Here is a 14,149-nt window from a genome sequence, read left to right on the forward strand (position 1 = left end):
GACCGATCGGTGGGGGCGGCTCAGCGTGGGAGACGGACGTCGGCGGCCATCAGCCAGTCGGGCCGAGCGGCTGGTGGCTCAAGTCTGCAAGCACCCCGGTCGGGGGTGGAGGCGGGAGAGTCGGACGTGGATGGCGGAGGATCGGGGCCTAGCGGGAAGAGTCCCAGGCGCGACGAGGCTGGACGGTCGTCAGGTCTGCGGCTGGGGGGGACTGGCGGTCGGCCTGGCCCCTCTGTGCTGGCTGCTCCTGCACCGGTGGAGGATCGGGACGATCGGGAGGAGCGATCGGAAGGGGAGCTGTCGGGCTCTGATGTCGGGGAGGTGCCGGTTCCTGTACCAGCGGGGGATGCCGGATCTACGGCGGCGGGGCCTAGCCCTGCCCGGCCTGGTGAGTCCTTTAATGTTCAGTCTTCCTTGTTGTCTGTGTTGCAGGCTTTGTCTGGGGGGTTGGGGACTGGGCCTGGCCGGGGGGGGTCGGGGGGACGCCTCTGGGGCCGGGGGTCCCATCTGCCCCGGGGGGCGCGCCCGCTGTAGCGGGCGCCGAGGTCGGGCTGGAGGGATTGCTGGCGGGGCTGCGGTCTCTGGTGCAGCGCTTTGAAGGGGTGTCGGTCGGCGGTTCTCCGACCGCGGCTTGGGGTCGGGGGACGGCCCCTCGCTCGGCGCCGGCGGGCGCAGGTGAGCTGGGGGCGGCAGCTGCGGCTGCCGCCCCGGTGGTGCCTGTCTCGGCGCCGGACGTGGCGCCGCCCGCGCAGGTGGTGGGGGACAAGGCTGCAGATCCCAAGTCCACAGGTAAGGATGCGGATGCGGTTCGGCTCGCGGATGCGGCGAAGTGTGAGGTTTATGTCTGCTTTGAGGGGCCCTTGGGGGCGCACCTCAAGCCCGAGGTCAGGGAGAAGATTTGGAAGGACGAATACGTGGAGATCTTCACGCTGCTTCCGTTGGAGAAGTTCAACCTGGATCGGGTGAAGCCGGAGGAATCCAAGAAGGAGGATGAGGAGCGGCGGCGCTACAGGTTGATTCCGCGCACGTTTAGCAATTGGCTGCAGGCTTTCGCCATCTTTGCGAGTGTGGTGGGGGAGAAGAGGCCGGAGCATTGCTCCACCTTGTTCTGTTATTTGGACGCCATTGGCGAGGCGTACCGGGTTTATGGCGGGGTTGCTTGGCTTCGGTATGACGAGCAATTCCGCCAGCGCAAGGCGGTCCGCCCTGCTCTGCGTTGGGACCATAAGGACATTAGCCTGTGGATGCGCCTCATGACGTCAGCGCGGGCGTCGTCTTCCTTTTTTCCAGGGACGGCCAGAAGTCAGAGTGCCCCGGGACAGCCGGCCGCAAAACGTCGAGGGTTTTGTTGGCAATTTAACGAGGGGACTTGCAAGTTCGGGCCCTCGTGCCGCTTTAAGCACGAGTGCTCCGGCTGCGGGGGCGCGCACCCCCTCTCTCGTTGTTTTAAGCAGGGCAAGTCACGCTCCGGAGATGCTCAGCAGAAGAGGGATGACGCCGGTGATGGTGGAAAGGATGCGTCCTTTTCTAGGTAGGTATCCGGATCGGGCGGCTGCTCGCTTGCTGGAGGCTGGGTTTTCGGGGGGTTTTGTTATTCCTTGCGCCATGTCCGCCGTTCCCCCGGTGGCGAACAATTTGCGGTCGACCCGGCTTAACCCCGGGGTGGTGTCGGACAAACTGGCTAGGGAGGTTGCGTTGGGCCGCATGGCGGGGCCTTTTCCTCGGCCCCCTTTGGCCGATTTGGTGGTCTCCCCTTTGGGGTTGGTGCCCAAGAAGGAACCTGGCAAGTTCCGCTTGATTCATCACCTGTCCTTTCCCAAAGGGGGGTCGGTTAATGACGGCATTGATCCTGAGGCCTGTGCGGTGTCTTACACTTCTTTCGATGCGGCCATATTTTGGGTGCGTCAGTATGGGCGGGGTGCGCTGATGGCAAAGACGGACATCGAGGCCGCTTTTCGGCTGCTTCCCGTCCATCCCCAAAGCTTTCGTCTGTTGGGCTGCCAGTGGCTGGGTTCCTTCTACGTGGACTTGTGCTTGCCCATGGGCTGTTCGATATCGTGAGCTTTCTTTGAACAGTTCAGCTCGTTTGTGGAATGGGTTGTGCGTGAAGTGGCGGGGGTAAATTCTGTCATCCACTATCTGGATGACTTCCTGTGTGTGGGCCCTCCTTCGTCTACGTTGTGCGGGGTTCTGCTGGCCACAGTGCAACACGTGGCGGGGCGCTTTGGCATTCCTCTGGCGCTGATAAGACGGAGGGCCCTAAGACGGTGATTAGTTTTTTGGGGATCGTAATTGATTCCGAGAACATGGAATGTCGCTTGCCCGAGGACAAGCTGCTGGATCTTAAGTCGGAAATTTGCTTGCTGGTGGGGAAGCGGAAGGTGCAGCTTAGGCGGCTGCAGTCTCTCCTTGGGAAGCTGGCCTTCGCGTGTAGGATCATGCCGATGGGCCGGGTTTTCAGCCGACGTCTGTCGGCCGTCACGGCGGGAGTGCGGTCGCCGCATCACTTTGTGACGTTGTCCGCGGATCATGTGGACGATCTGCGAGTTTGGCATGTCTTCCTGACGTCATTCAATGGGCGGTCACTTTGGCAACAAGGCCCGGTCAGCAGCTGCGATCTTGAGTTGTATACGGATGCGGCTGGCTCTACGGGTTTTGGCGCCTTCCTCGGTGGCCGGTGGTGTGCGGAGCCGTGGCCGGCGGCGTGGAGCGAGGCTGGATTGTTGCGGAATTTGGTTCTGTTGGAACTTTTTCCGGTGGTGGTGGCGGTGGAGCTATGGGGGGCGGAGTTCAGGGACAAGAAGGTCCGGCTGCATTGTGATAACATGGGCGTGGTGCAGGTTATCAATCGGCTTTCCGGTTCGTCTGCGCCGGTAATCAGGTTGTTGCGCCCTTGGTTTTGCGTTGTCTGCAGTATAATGTTTTCTTGTATGCTGTTCACTTGCCCGGGGTGGAGAATTCGGTGGCTGATGCTTTGTCTCGGTTTCAGCAGGTCCGTTTTCGGGAGTTGGCGCCGGAGGCGGACCGCCAAGGGGAGCCTTGCCCGCCGGAGCTGTGGCACATTGTGTCGGGATCGCCGCTGGTTTGCTCCGGAGGTCGCTGAGTGATGTCACGTGGGCTGCGTATTCCAAGGTATGGAGGGAGTGGTCGGTCCTGCTGGATTGGGTCGGGGCGGATGCGGTGAGTATGTCTTCTCCGTCTCTTGTGCTGTACTTTCTGTGCTTGAATTTCGAGCGGGGGGTGTCGGCGTCGGCCATCGGCCGTAAGCTGGCGGGTTTGGCCTTCCTGTTTAAGGTTTGGGGCCTTCCGGATGTTACGAAAGACTTTGTGGTCCACCAGGCTTTGAGGGGTTATAGGCAGGGTTCGCGTCGGCCGGATGGCCGTCGCCCGATATCGTTCGGGATGCTGGGGGAGTTGGTGCGGCAGGTGGGCTGCTCCTGCTCCTCTCCGTACGAGGCGTTGTTGTTCCAGACGGCCTTCGTTCTGGCCTTTTTTGGAGCGTTCCGCATTGGGGAACTGGTGAGTGCTAATAGGAAGTCTCCTGGGGGCCTTTTGGTGGGAGAGGTGAGTTGCTCCGCTAATGCGGTGGTGATTTTTCTTCGGAGGTCCAAGACCGACCAGGCAGGCAGAGGTACGTATGTTCGTTTGTACAGGGTGGGGGGTTCTCCCCTCTGCCCGGTGGCGGTGGTTCGGGAGTTTCTGGGGGCACGCCCCCCGGTTGGGGGGTCTTTCCTAGTACACCTGGACGGGTCGTCTTTGTCTAAGTTCCAGTTCAGGGCGGTTTTGAATAAGTGTTTGGCTGTGTTGGACTACAGGCCCGGGGATTATTCTTCGCACTCCTTCCGCATCGGGGCGGCTACGGAGGCTGCCAGGTGGGGTGTGGATGATTCAGTGTTGAGGCGTATTGGTAGATGGGAGTCTAACCGTTTCAAGTTGTACGTTCGTCCTCATTTGTTGTGATTTGTGGTACGTCGGGGGGCTCTGTTGTGTGTCTGGTTTTGTCATGTTTTCTTGCTGTTTCATTACAGAGGGAGCTGCATGCCTGATCTGGATCGTGGGGCATTCTTATGTGTTCTGGGGGGCCAGGAGGGCTGAGGTGCGGCCCAACGGGCGCCAATTGGGTTTTTCTCGGGAGGAGGCTGTTGTCCGCTGGATTGGCGTGCCGGGTTTGCTCTGGTGCAAGGTCCTTCCGGAAGTGCATCGTTTTGCGCGGCTGGACCGAGCCCCGGGCGTCCTGGTACTGCACGCGGGGGGCAACGATCTGGGGGTCCGTTCCATGCGCCTGCTCATACGAGATATCAAGTTTGATTTTCTCAGGCTGCGCACCTCCTTTCCCGACTTGGTTATAGTTTGGTCGGACATTGTGGGGCGGTCCTCTTGGCGTTTTGCCAGGTCCGCTGCGAGTCTGAACAAGGCCCGTATTAAGGTGAACAAGGCTGTTGGCCATTTTGTTTGCCGTAATGGAGGAGTGGTGGTCAGGCATGGGGAGCTGGAAGTGGACACGTGGCGTTACCTGCGGAGTGACGGTGTGCACCTGAATGCTGTAGGTACCGACTTGTGGACTCTTGGGATTCAGGATGGAGTTCAACGGGCTCTGCGAGTGTGGCGGGGCTCACAGGTGTAAGGTGTCACACCTGTGAGCTGTGGCGGTTGGGGGTCTTTGGAGGCGGTAACAGGTTTTTTGGTCAGTGCATAGGGTGACCCATCTACGGTATGGAGCCCTATAGTGTATCCCGGTTAATAGGGGTTTAACCGGGATGTATTAACAAAGGGTATCAGTGGAAAATGTGTTTGTTCCTGAGCTGGTGTCTCGTGGCTGGGGACCGTTGGGTTTTTGGATACTGATACCATTTTTTGAATTGGATTTTGGTGCCTCCCAAGACCAACAACCCCTGATTCTCTTATGTGTACTGGAGTATTTATGGTTTACTGTTTACAATGTTTTAAATTGGTTGTTAATAAAATGGCCTTAACAGGCCACAATTTTATCCAAAGTCGTTGTCAGTATCATTTGTTTAGAAGGATTAGAAAGGGGTGGTTTATGCTAAAGATCAGGAGTGGGCATCGGTCATACCCTAATCAAGATAGGCCCGGAGCAAAAAAAAAAATAAGCGCAGGGCCTCATGATAGGGTTGATAGGGGACACAGGAAAAAGGAGGTGGGATAGGGTTAAATGGTGGGCTGTGGCTGGTGGTGCAGGAAGAGGATTGGATTAGGCCAGGTAGGGGTGGGGGCTCAGTGTGGCTGCACTGGGTGGGGCTCTTTCCGGTCAAGCAGAATCGTGAGGATCAGCAGAGGAAGAAGGAGGAATCCCCGCCCTCCCGCCCTTTGAGTTTGGGATTTCGGAATGTGAACGTGGTGGATGTCGATTCGGATTTGGAGTTGGGGTTATTGGGGTACTGTTGTTGTTTGTGGCGGTTGGGGGTCTTTGGAGGCGGTAACAGGTTTTTTGGTCAGTGCATAGGGTGACCCATCTACGGTATGGAGCCCTATAGTGTATCCCGGTTAATAGGGGTTTAACCGGGATGTGTTAACAAAGGGTATCAGTGGAAAATGTGTTTGTTCCTGAGCTGGTGTCTCGCGGCTGGGGACCGTTGGGTTTTTGGATACTGATACCATTTTTTGAATTGGATTTTGGTGCCTCCCAAGACCAACAACCCCTGATTCTCTTATGTGTACTGGAGTATTTATGGTTTACTGTTTACAATGTTTTAAATTGGTTGTTAATAAAATGGCCTTAACAGGCCACAATTTTATCCAAAGTCGTTGTCAGTATCATTTGTTTAGAAGGATTAGAAAGGGGTGGTTTATGCTAAAGATCAGGAGTGGGCATCGGTCATACCCTAATCAGGATTGGGGTGATGACGCTATCAAATATTCTAAGCTAGACTCTTACCCGTGGTTGTAGGTGGTACAGTTGTCTCCTGATGGCATGCCTTTTCTTTAAGGACCTGGCTTAAAACCTTCTAATTGGTTCATTTCTAGGCCGTGTGGTAATGTGAAGGAAGGGCTCTTTGTGTGTTTTGTGTTCTCCTCTCTCTCTTTTTCCCCTCTGTCACAGAATTAGGAGGCTAGACTCCTGGCCACTGTCTGTGTGGAGCAATACTTTTTGGTAGTCTCATCAACTCAAGCCATCTGTCTTTCACACAGCAGCCCATTGTCTGCTATGGGGATGTGTTACAGTTTAATGCTGTCTATTGTTCTTTGGGATCTCGATGCCGGTGTGTCTGGCCTGGAATGAGATTCCTGATTGTTCAGGTGTTTAATTGTTTCATCTATTGTTTGCCTGCTAGCATTCTGTGCATTCCGCCTAGGCTGATTTAAGTGCCCAGTTAATTGGTATGTTAATGATATCATGGTCAGCCCTACCTCGTTATCGTAACTATTGTGTGATATTTTGTGTAAATATTTGACTGGCCAATGACATACTTCTCCAATGTATAAAAGTCTGTGAGTTGGTTTTAATAAACAGTTCATTCTGGTTTGACCCCAAAACTTGTACTGTCGAGTTCTTGGGGTAACTATAGCCAGATTCACGGATCCCGTTTTCCAGATTTCTAAGGAAGCAGTCTTCTTGGCGGAGATACCCAGTCGGGGTGTCCTGTTCCGTCACATTTGGTTGGCAGCGGTGGGATGCTTCCTTGTGCCTGGAACATCCAAACCACCAACGGGATCTTGTTGGATGGAGCTTTGCTACTCCAGCCTTAAGCGAACCACACTCAAGGATCTGCTGGAATCAAGAGGACAGAACGCTGGCAACAAGTCAAAGGCCACCTTAATTGCTGAGTTGATGGAGAGTGACCAAGCCAGCGACCGAAACAGAGGGCCAGCAATGGAGGGGTCCGGAATGTCCGAGCTCCAGCGAGAGATCCAGTGGTGGTTGTCACTCTACAGCACCACTCCCCCCCAAGAGGTGATCACCCAGGTAATTACAGACATGACCCGCCTGAAAATGCTTGAGGTCCAGAAGGAGATGGGGGGTACTGCAGTTGCAGAACAGGGTATCCGCAAGAAACTTCCCTTTGCGGCGTTCCGACCCTTCCAGGATGGGGTGGAGGAAATCGACCGATACCTACATGTCTTTTGAGACACAGTGTGGTCTCCAGGGAATTGACAAAGCTGACTGGGTCACCATCCTCATCAGCAAGCTGTCTGGTGGAGCACTGGATGCTTTCGAAGCCATACCTGCGGAAGACAAAAAAGACTATGAGCGGATCAAGGAGCGGCTGCTGGCAAGATACGCAATCACCCCTGAAGCTCATCGGTCCAAATTTTGCAGATTACAACGGGAAGAGGGTCAGCCATATACGGAATGGGCTCATCAGATGTCCCGATCGGTAGATGCATGGTTCTCTGGCTGTCAGGCGACTACCTTAGTGGATGCTGCCCAGCTGGTCCTACTGGAACAGTTCTACAAACAATCCCCTATTGAAGTGCGCCAGTGGGTTCAAGACCAAAAGCCCTTGATGGTAGACAAAGCAGCGGAACTAGCCGACCAGTATATGGATACCCGGAGATCCCACCAACCAGAGCCTCGCAGCTTCCCCAGACCACTGCCAGCACCTGTCCATATCCAACCATCTGCCTGGCAGTCAGTCACCCTCCCTGCAAAGGCCCGACCGGCTATACCCATCCAGAAGACTGGGCCTCGCTGCTATGGGTGTAATCAAATGGGACACCAACGAGCTAACTGTCCTCTGAATGTCAATGCCAGTTCATGGCACCGTGCTGCCCCTAGCCCAGCCCGAGCGGCCGCACCATCTACCTCAAGCAGTTGGGGTGAAGAGGAGTTTGGGCTACTCCATGAGGTGAACCCGATCCAAGCTGCTGCAGATGACAACCACAGTCACCACCGGCAGGCTGTAAGGGTGAATGGGCGACCTGCCCAAGGACTCAGGGACAGCGGAGCTACTATTACCTTGGTACAATCCAGGATGGTTACATCGACCGAGAAGACCGGGAGGTCCATAGCCGTGCGAGTGGCTGGAGGAAAAGTTTTACACATCCCTACGGCCCAAGTGCATATGGATTGGGGTTTAGGATCCAGAGACGTGGAAGTTGGAGTTATGAGAGATTTACCCGCAGATGTTCTACTTGGAAATGATTTGGGGCATCTTTCTTCATCTTTCCTTGTGGATTTATCCCCAGAAGCCTTCCCTGCGACCACCCGAAAGCAAGCAAGGCAAGCAAAGGCGGCACTCGATGATGGGACCCAGGTGAGACCTAACTTCCCTAACCTCGACCAGACTGTACCACCCCTTACCTGGGCTACCCTAAATGACTTTACCCAGGAACTACTATCTGACCTGACGTTAGCTGGTTACCGGGAGAGGGCAGGAATGGACCCCGGGGGATTAGAAAGGGAATGGATAGAGTGGGATCGGGAATTACTTTATCGGGTGACCGAAGGGAAGGGATCCCATCCGGTGCCCAAGCGACAGCTGGTCGTGCCGCAGAAATATCGGCGCGACCTGCTTAGCATCGGACATGACATTCCCCTAGCTGGTCACTTCGGAGTGACCAAAACCCATCACCGTTTGACTCAGCTTTTCTTCTGGCCAGGGATAACTAGGGACATCAAACAGTATTGTCGTACTTGTGACACTTGTCAGCGGGTGGGAAAGAAGGGTGACCGATCTAAAGCTTCTTTGTACCCCCTACCAATCATAGCTGAGCCCTTTAGCCGGATAGCCGTAGACCTGGTAGGACCATTACCCCGACCCAGTCCCTCTGGGAAGAGCTATATCTTGACGGTGGTAGATTATGCTACTCGTTACCCGGAGTCAATTCCCCTGACAAACATCCATGCAGAGACAGTGGTGGAGGCACTGCTTCAGATCTTTGCCAGGGTGGGTTTCCCTCAGGAGATTATCTCAGACCAAGAGACCCAGTTTACTGCGGACCTGACCCGGCAGTTGTGGAAGCTCTGTGGAATAAAGCCTCTACAGAGTTCTACCTACCACCCCCAGACTAATGGACTATGTGAGCGGTTCAATGGAACGCTGAAGCAACTACTGCGGACATTCGCAACTACTCACCGGGACTGGGAGAAATTTCTGCCGCACCTCCTGTTCGCTTACAGGGAAGTGCCGCAGGAATCTACGGGGTTCTCCCCATTTGAGCTATTGTATGGAAGATGGGTGAGGGGGCCACTAGATCTACTTATAGCCCATTGGGAAGGAGGTGTAGGGGCTGAGGAGACCTCTGTTGTAGGATATGTACTAGCGCTCAGGGATCGGCTGAAGGAACTCACGGACACCGTGCGGGAGAACCTTCAGACCGCGCAGGGGCGGCAGAAGCGGTTTTATGATCGTACTGCCCGGGACCGCACCTTGGCTGTAGGGCAGAAAGTTCTTGCCCTCAAGCCTACAAAGACGGACAAATTACAGGCCTCTTGACAGGGACCCTACAAGGTAGTACAGCAAATATGTGACACTACCTATTTGGTAGCTAAGTGCTCGGATGAAAGAGTCGAGCGGACCTTCCATGTGAACATGCTCAAGGGGTACCAAGAGAGGCCCGAGGAGATAGCTGCCATATGTGCTCCCGCCGTGGAAGATTCCGAGAACCTTCCCCTACCAGAGCTGCCGGTGGGAGATAGTGACAGAGCAGGTGTAGAGACAGTGAGGTTAGATGGGCAGCTAGGGCCAGAGCAACAGGACCAGGCCAGGCAGGTCCTTAGGCAGCGTCAGGACAGGTTTTCCACCAAGCCTGGGTACACTACAATGACAGTGCACCGGGTGGAGACCCCAGGACAGCCACCTATCCGGCAAGCGGCTTACCGGGTACCCGAGTCAGTGAGAGAAGGTATGCGGAAGGAGATAATGGACATGCTCGATTTAGGAGTCGTCGAACCCTCCAATAGCCCCTGGGCATCTCCAGTAGTGTTAGTACACAAACGGGATGGTACTACCCGCTTCTGCATAGATTACCGTAGACTAAACGACTGCACAACGACTGACGCATACCCCATGCCCCATGAACTGTTAGACCGCATTTCCCGAGGTAGTTTCCTAACTACCCTTGACCTATGCAAAGGGTACTGGCAGATTCCTCTGGATCCGGAATCTGTTCCAAAGTCAGCATTCATCACCCCTTTTGGCTTGTACCAGTCTAAGGTCATGCCGTTTGGGATGAAGAATGCTCCGGCAACGTTCCAGAGGATGGTAGATCAACTCCTCGATGGCCTCCAGGATTATGCCTGTGCATACTTGGATGACATTGCGATCTACAGCGATACCTGGGAGGAACATCTTCTCCACTTGGGTACTGTGTTAGATCGCATCAGGGCTGCTGGACTAACATTAAAACCGGAGAAATGCAACGTAGGGACATCCGAGGTTCAGTACCTTGGGCATCGGGTAGGCCGTGGGCAACAGCGACCCGACCCAGCAAAAGTAGAGGCCATTGCAAACTGGCCCACCCCCCGGACAAAAACCCAGGTCCTAGCATTCCTAGGCACTGCAGGGTACTATAGGAGGTTTGTACCCGACTATAGCACAATAGCTAAACCCCTGACTGACTTGACCAGAAAAAATCTTCCTCACCAGGTCCTGTGGTCCCCAGAGTGCGAAAATGCTTTCAAGTGCCTGAAAAATGCTTTGATTTCTGTCCCAGTTTTAGCTGCTCCTGACCCAACCAAACGATTTTGTGTCCATACAGATGCCTCTACCTTTGGGTTGGGAGCAGTTCTAAGCCAAGTGGGAGCCGACGGCAGTGAGCACCCTGTTGCCTACATCAGTCGCAAGTTACTACCCCGGGAGGTGGGGTATGCAGCCGTGGAAAAAGAATGTTTAGCGCTGGTGTGGGCCCTGAAAAAACTTCAGCCATATCTCTATGGACAATCCTTCACGGTGCTCACTGACCACAACCCTTTAATCTGGTTGAATCGAGTATCCGGGGACAATGGACGCTTATTGAGGTGGAGTCTTGCCCTGCAGCCCTACAACTTTTCTGTACAGTACAGGCCGGGACGACAAAATGGCAACGCAGATGGACTTTCTCGGCAAACTGAACTGTGATTATAGTATGGCTCCCGGACATCCCCAAGCTGACCCGTATTGGATCTAGCTGGGTCTGCCGGACTATGGAACAGGGGGGAAGTATTGTCACAGAATTAGGAGGCTAGACTCCTGGCCACTGTCTTTGTGGAGCAATTCTTTTTGATAGTCTCATCAACTCAAGCCATCTGTCTTTCACACTGAAGCCCATTGTCTGCTATGGGGATGTGTTACAGTTTAATGCTGTCTATTGTTCTTTGGGATCTCGATGCCGGTGTGTCTGGCCTGGAATGAGATTCCTGAATGTTCAGGTGTTTAATTGTGTCATCTATTGTTTGCCTGCTAGCATTCTGTGCATTCCGCCTAGGCTGATTTAAGTGCCCAGTTAATTGGTATGTTAATGATATCATGGTCAGCCCTACCTCGTTATCGTAACTATTGTGTAATATTTTGTGTAAATATTTGACTGGCCAATGGCATACTTCTCAAATGTATAAAAGTCTGTGAGTTGGTTTTAATAAACAGTTCATTCTGGTTTGACCCCAAAACTTGTACTGTCGAGTTCTTGGGGTAACTATAGCCAGATTCACGGATCCCGTGTTCCAGATTTCTAAAGGAAGCAGTCTTCTTGGCGGAGATATCCAGTCGGGGTGTCCTGTTCCGTCACACCCTCATATCTCTATTCTCCCTCTCCTTTCCCGCTTCTCTCCCTTTTTTACACTGTTTGACTTTTTAAATGTTAAGCTGGGCAGATAACTTGATATTGTTAATTTTTTACATCATATTTATATTGTTTAAATATTGCTTGGTTTAGTTTCGAATTGTTTTCTTCATATTTTAGAATGTCAGTAAAAAATGCACAGTGTCAGTAAATTGTCCCTGTTTTGTGAGTAAAAATATTCCTGAGGTCTCACTTGGGAAGTTTCTCCTTGGAATGAACATTCACTGGGGAGATAGCTGTGATATATGAAGATTCTGTATCTGAGTTTGTCTAAGACACTGTATGAACATGACATTTATGGCACATTATTGCACCGGACACTTCAAAGCTCAGGACACTGTTATTCATGCCCGTGTCATTAGTACAGTGACAGTGCATATTTTTAGCACTGATTACTTTAGTAATGTCACTGGTCCCCCCAAAAGTGTTAAAAGTGTCAGTTAGGTGTCCGATTTGTCCGCCGCAATGTCGCAGTCCCACTAAAAATCGCTGATTGCCTTCAATACTAGTAAAATAAATAAATAAATAAATATGCCATAAATCTATCCTCTAGTTTGTAGACGCAATAACTTTTGCGCAAACCAATCAAAATTAATTTATTGGGATTTTATTTACCAAAAAAATGTATGTGGCAGAATACATATTGGCCTAAAATTATTAAAAATTTGGATTTTTAAATTTTTTTTGTTGGGAATGTTATATAGCAGAAAGTAACAAATATTGTTTTTTTTTTTTTTTCAGAATTGTCGCTTTTTTTTGTTTATAGCGCAAAAAATAAAAACCACACAGGTGATCAAATACCACCAAAAGAAAGCTCTATTTGTGAGAAAAACAGGACATCAATTTTATTTGGGTACAGTGTTGCTGGACCGCGCAATTGTCCATTAAAGTAACGCAGTGCTTTATCGGAAAAAAATGGCCTGGTCATTAAGGGAGTAAAACCTTCTGGTCCAGACATTCTTTTAAAAAAATAAAAACTATATTTTTTACTTTCTGCTATAAAACACATCCAATAAAAAAAAAGTCGGTAATAGTAAAAATGTAAAAAAAATCGTAATAAGCGTATTTTGATTGGTTCGCACAAAAGTTATATGTAGCGTCTACAAACTATAGGTTATTTTTAAGGGATTTTTATTTATTTATTTTTTTACTAGTAATGGTGGTGATCAGCGACTTATAGCGGGACTGCGACATTGCGGGGGACAAATTGGACACCTAACTGACACTTTTGGGGGGACCAGTGTAACGCTCCTGCGTTTTATGTATAATGTGGATTTGCAGCTGCAGAAATATTCCACTTCAGTAGTCATGTAGAGAAACGCTGAGACACCAATCCCAACTCCCAAGACTCATCATGTGTGGATAGTCTCAATTCAGCAAGTAAATACACACACTCAATAAGATGTTCCTGGAGTGACTTATGTATATAGTAATATAGTGATGATAGGCTGAAGAGACAGGTTGGGTAGAGATGATAGGTGACAGACACTTGAAAGGAATGTTCTTGAAAGTAAGATAGTAGCAGATGGGATGCAGATAGGTTAGCAATCATGTATGGTAGCAGATGATAGAGTAGCAGGTGAACATACAGGAGAGACTAACCCAGTGCAAGAGCAGATGATAGTAGGCTCAAGAGCTAGCAATCTAAATAGTGCAGATGTAGTAACAGTCCTTAGTATGCAGAGCTAGATAGTGTAAGCTTTAGTATGAAGGTTATAGAGGATTCCCCTGTGGGGTACTTATCACTAGTAGCAATATAGCAGAGGAGAGGTTCGGCAAGAGCGGATGATCCGGTAGCGGGATACAGGGATCAGCAGCGAGGTTCCGATTGCGAGGTATGCTTGCAAGCATGCGAGCTTCAAGGCAGATTATGCGGCGTTGAACGAACATGTGAGTGAGATCGCCGGAGGTTGAAATAGCCGCTCCAGCGGCGCTCAGTGATGACAGCATCGGTCTTAAAGGTGTATGCGCACCTTACCAAAAGAGAATGGTGGGGCGCATACACTTAGGGAAAATAGAATTAGGGTACCAAAGGTACCAGAACATTACAACCAGTGACATTACTACAGTAATCAGTGCTAAAAATATGCACTGTCACTGTAATAATTTCACTGGCAGGGGAGGGGTTAACACTAGGGGCGATCAAAGGGTTAAATGTGTCCCTAGGGAGTGCTTGCTAACTATGTGGGGGAGGTACTCTGACTGGGGGAAGACAGAGATCTGCGTTCCTGTTTAGCAGAAACACAAGATCTCTATCTTCTCCACTCACAGAACAGTGATCAGCCTTGTTTACATAGGCAGACCAGCATTCTGTCTCTCTCGGAAACGATCACCTGGCAGGCCAGATTCAGCCCACGGGCCTTGTGTTTGACACCTGTGCTTTATGGTGATCAGAACACTCTGAGGTATTATGTAATGGGAGAGAATA

General features: G+C 51.7%; 1 protein-coding gene across 1 annotated transcript in view; it reads left to right on the forward strand.

Moving 5' to 3' along the window:
• The window catches only part of LOC309550706 (uncharacterized protein), a 1,733,163-nt gene extending 1,722,043 nt beyond the window's left edge, over positions 1-11,120 (forward strand). Inside the window, exon 12 of the mRNA XM_082251040.1 lies at positions 10,663-11,120. Coding sequence (XP_082107166.1) covers positions 10,663-11,021 — 359 coding nt within the window. The 3' untranslated portion in view covers positions 11,022-11,120. The remainder of the gene's footprint in view (positions 1-10,662) is intronic.
• The last annotated feature ends 3,029 nt before the right edge of the window (positions 11,121-14,149 follow it).

This window comes from Pelophylax lessonae, assembly GCF_965119305.1.
Source record: "Pelophylax lessonae genome assembly, chromosome: 3".
NCBI lineage: Eukaryota > Metazoa > Chordata > Amphibia > Anura > Ranidae > Pelophylax > Pelophylax lessonae.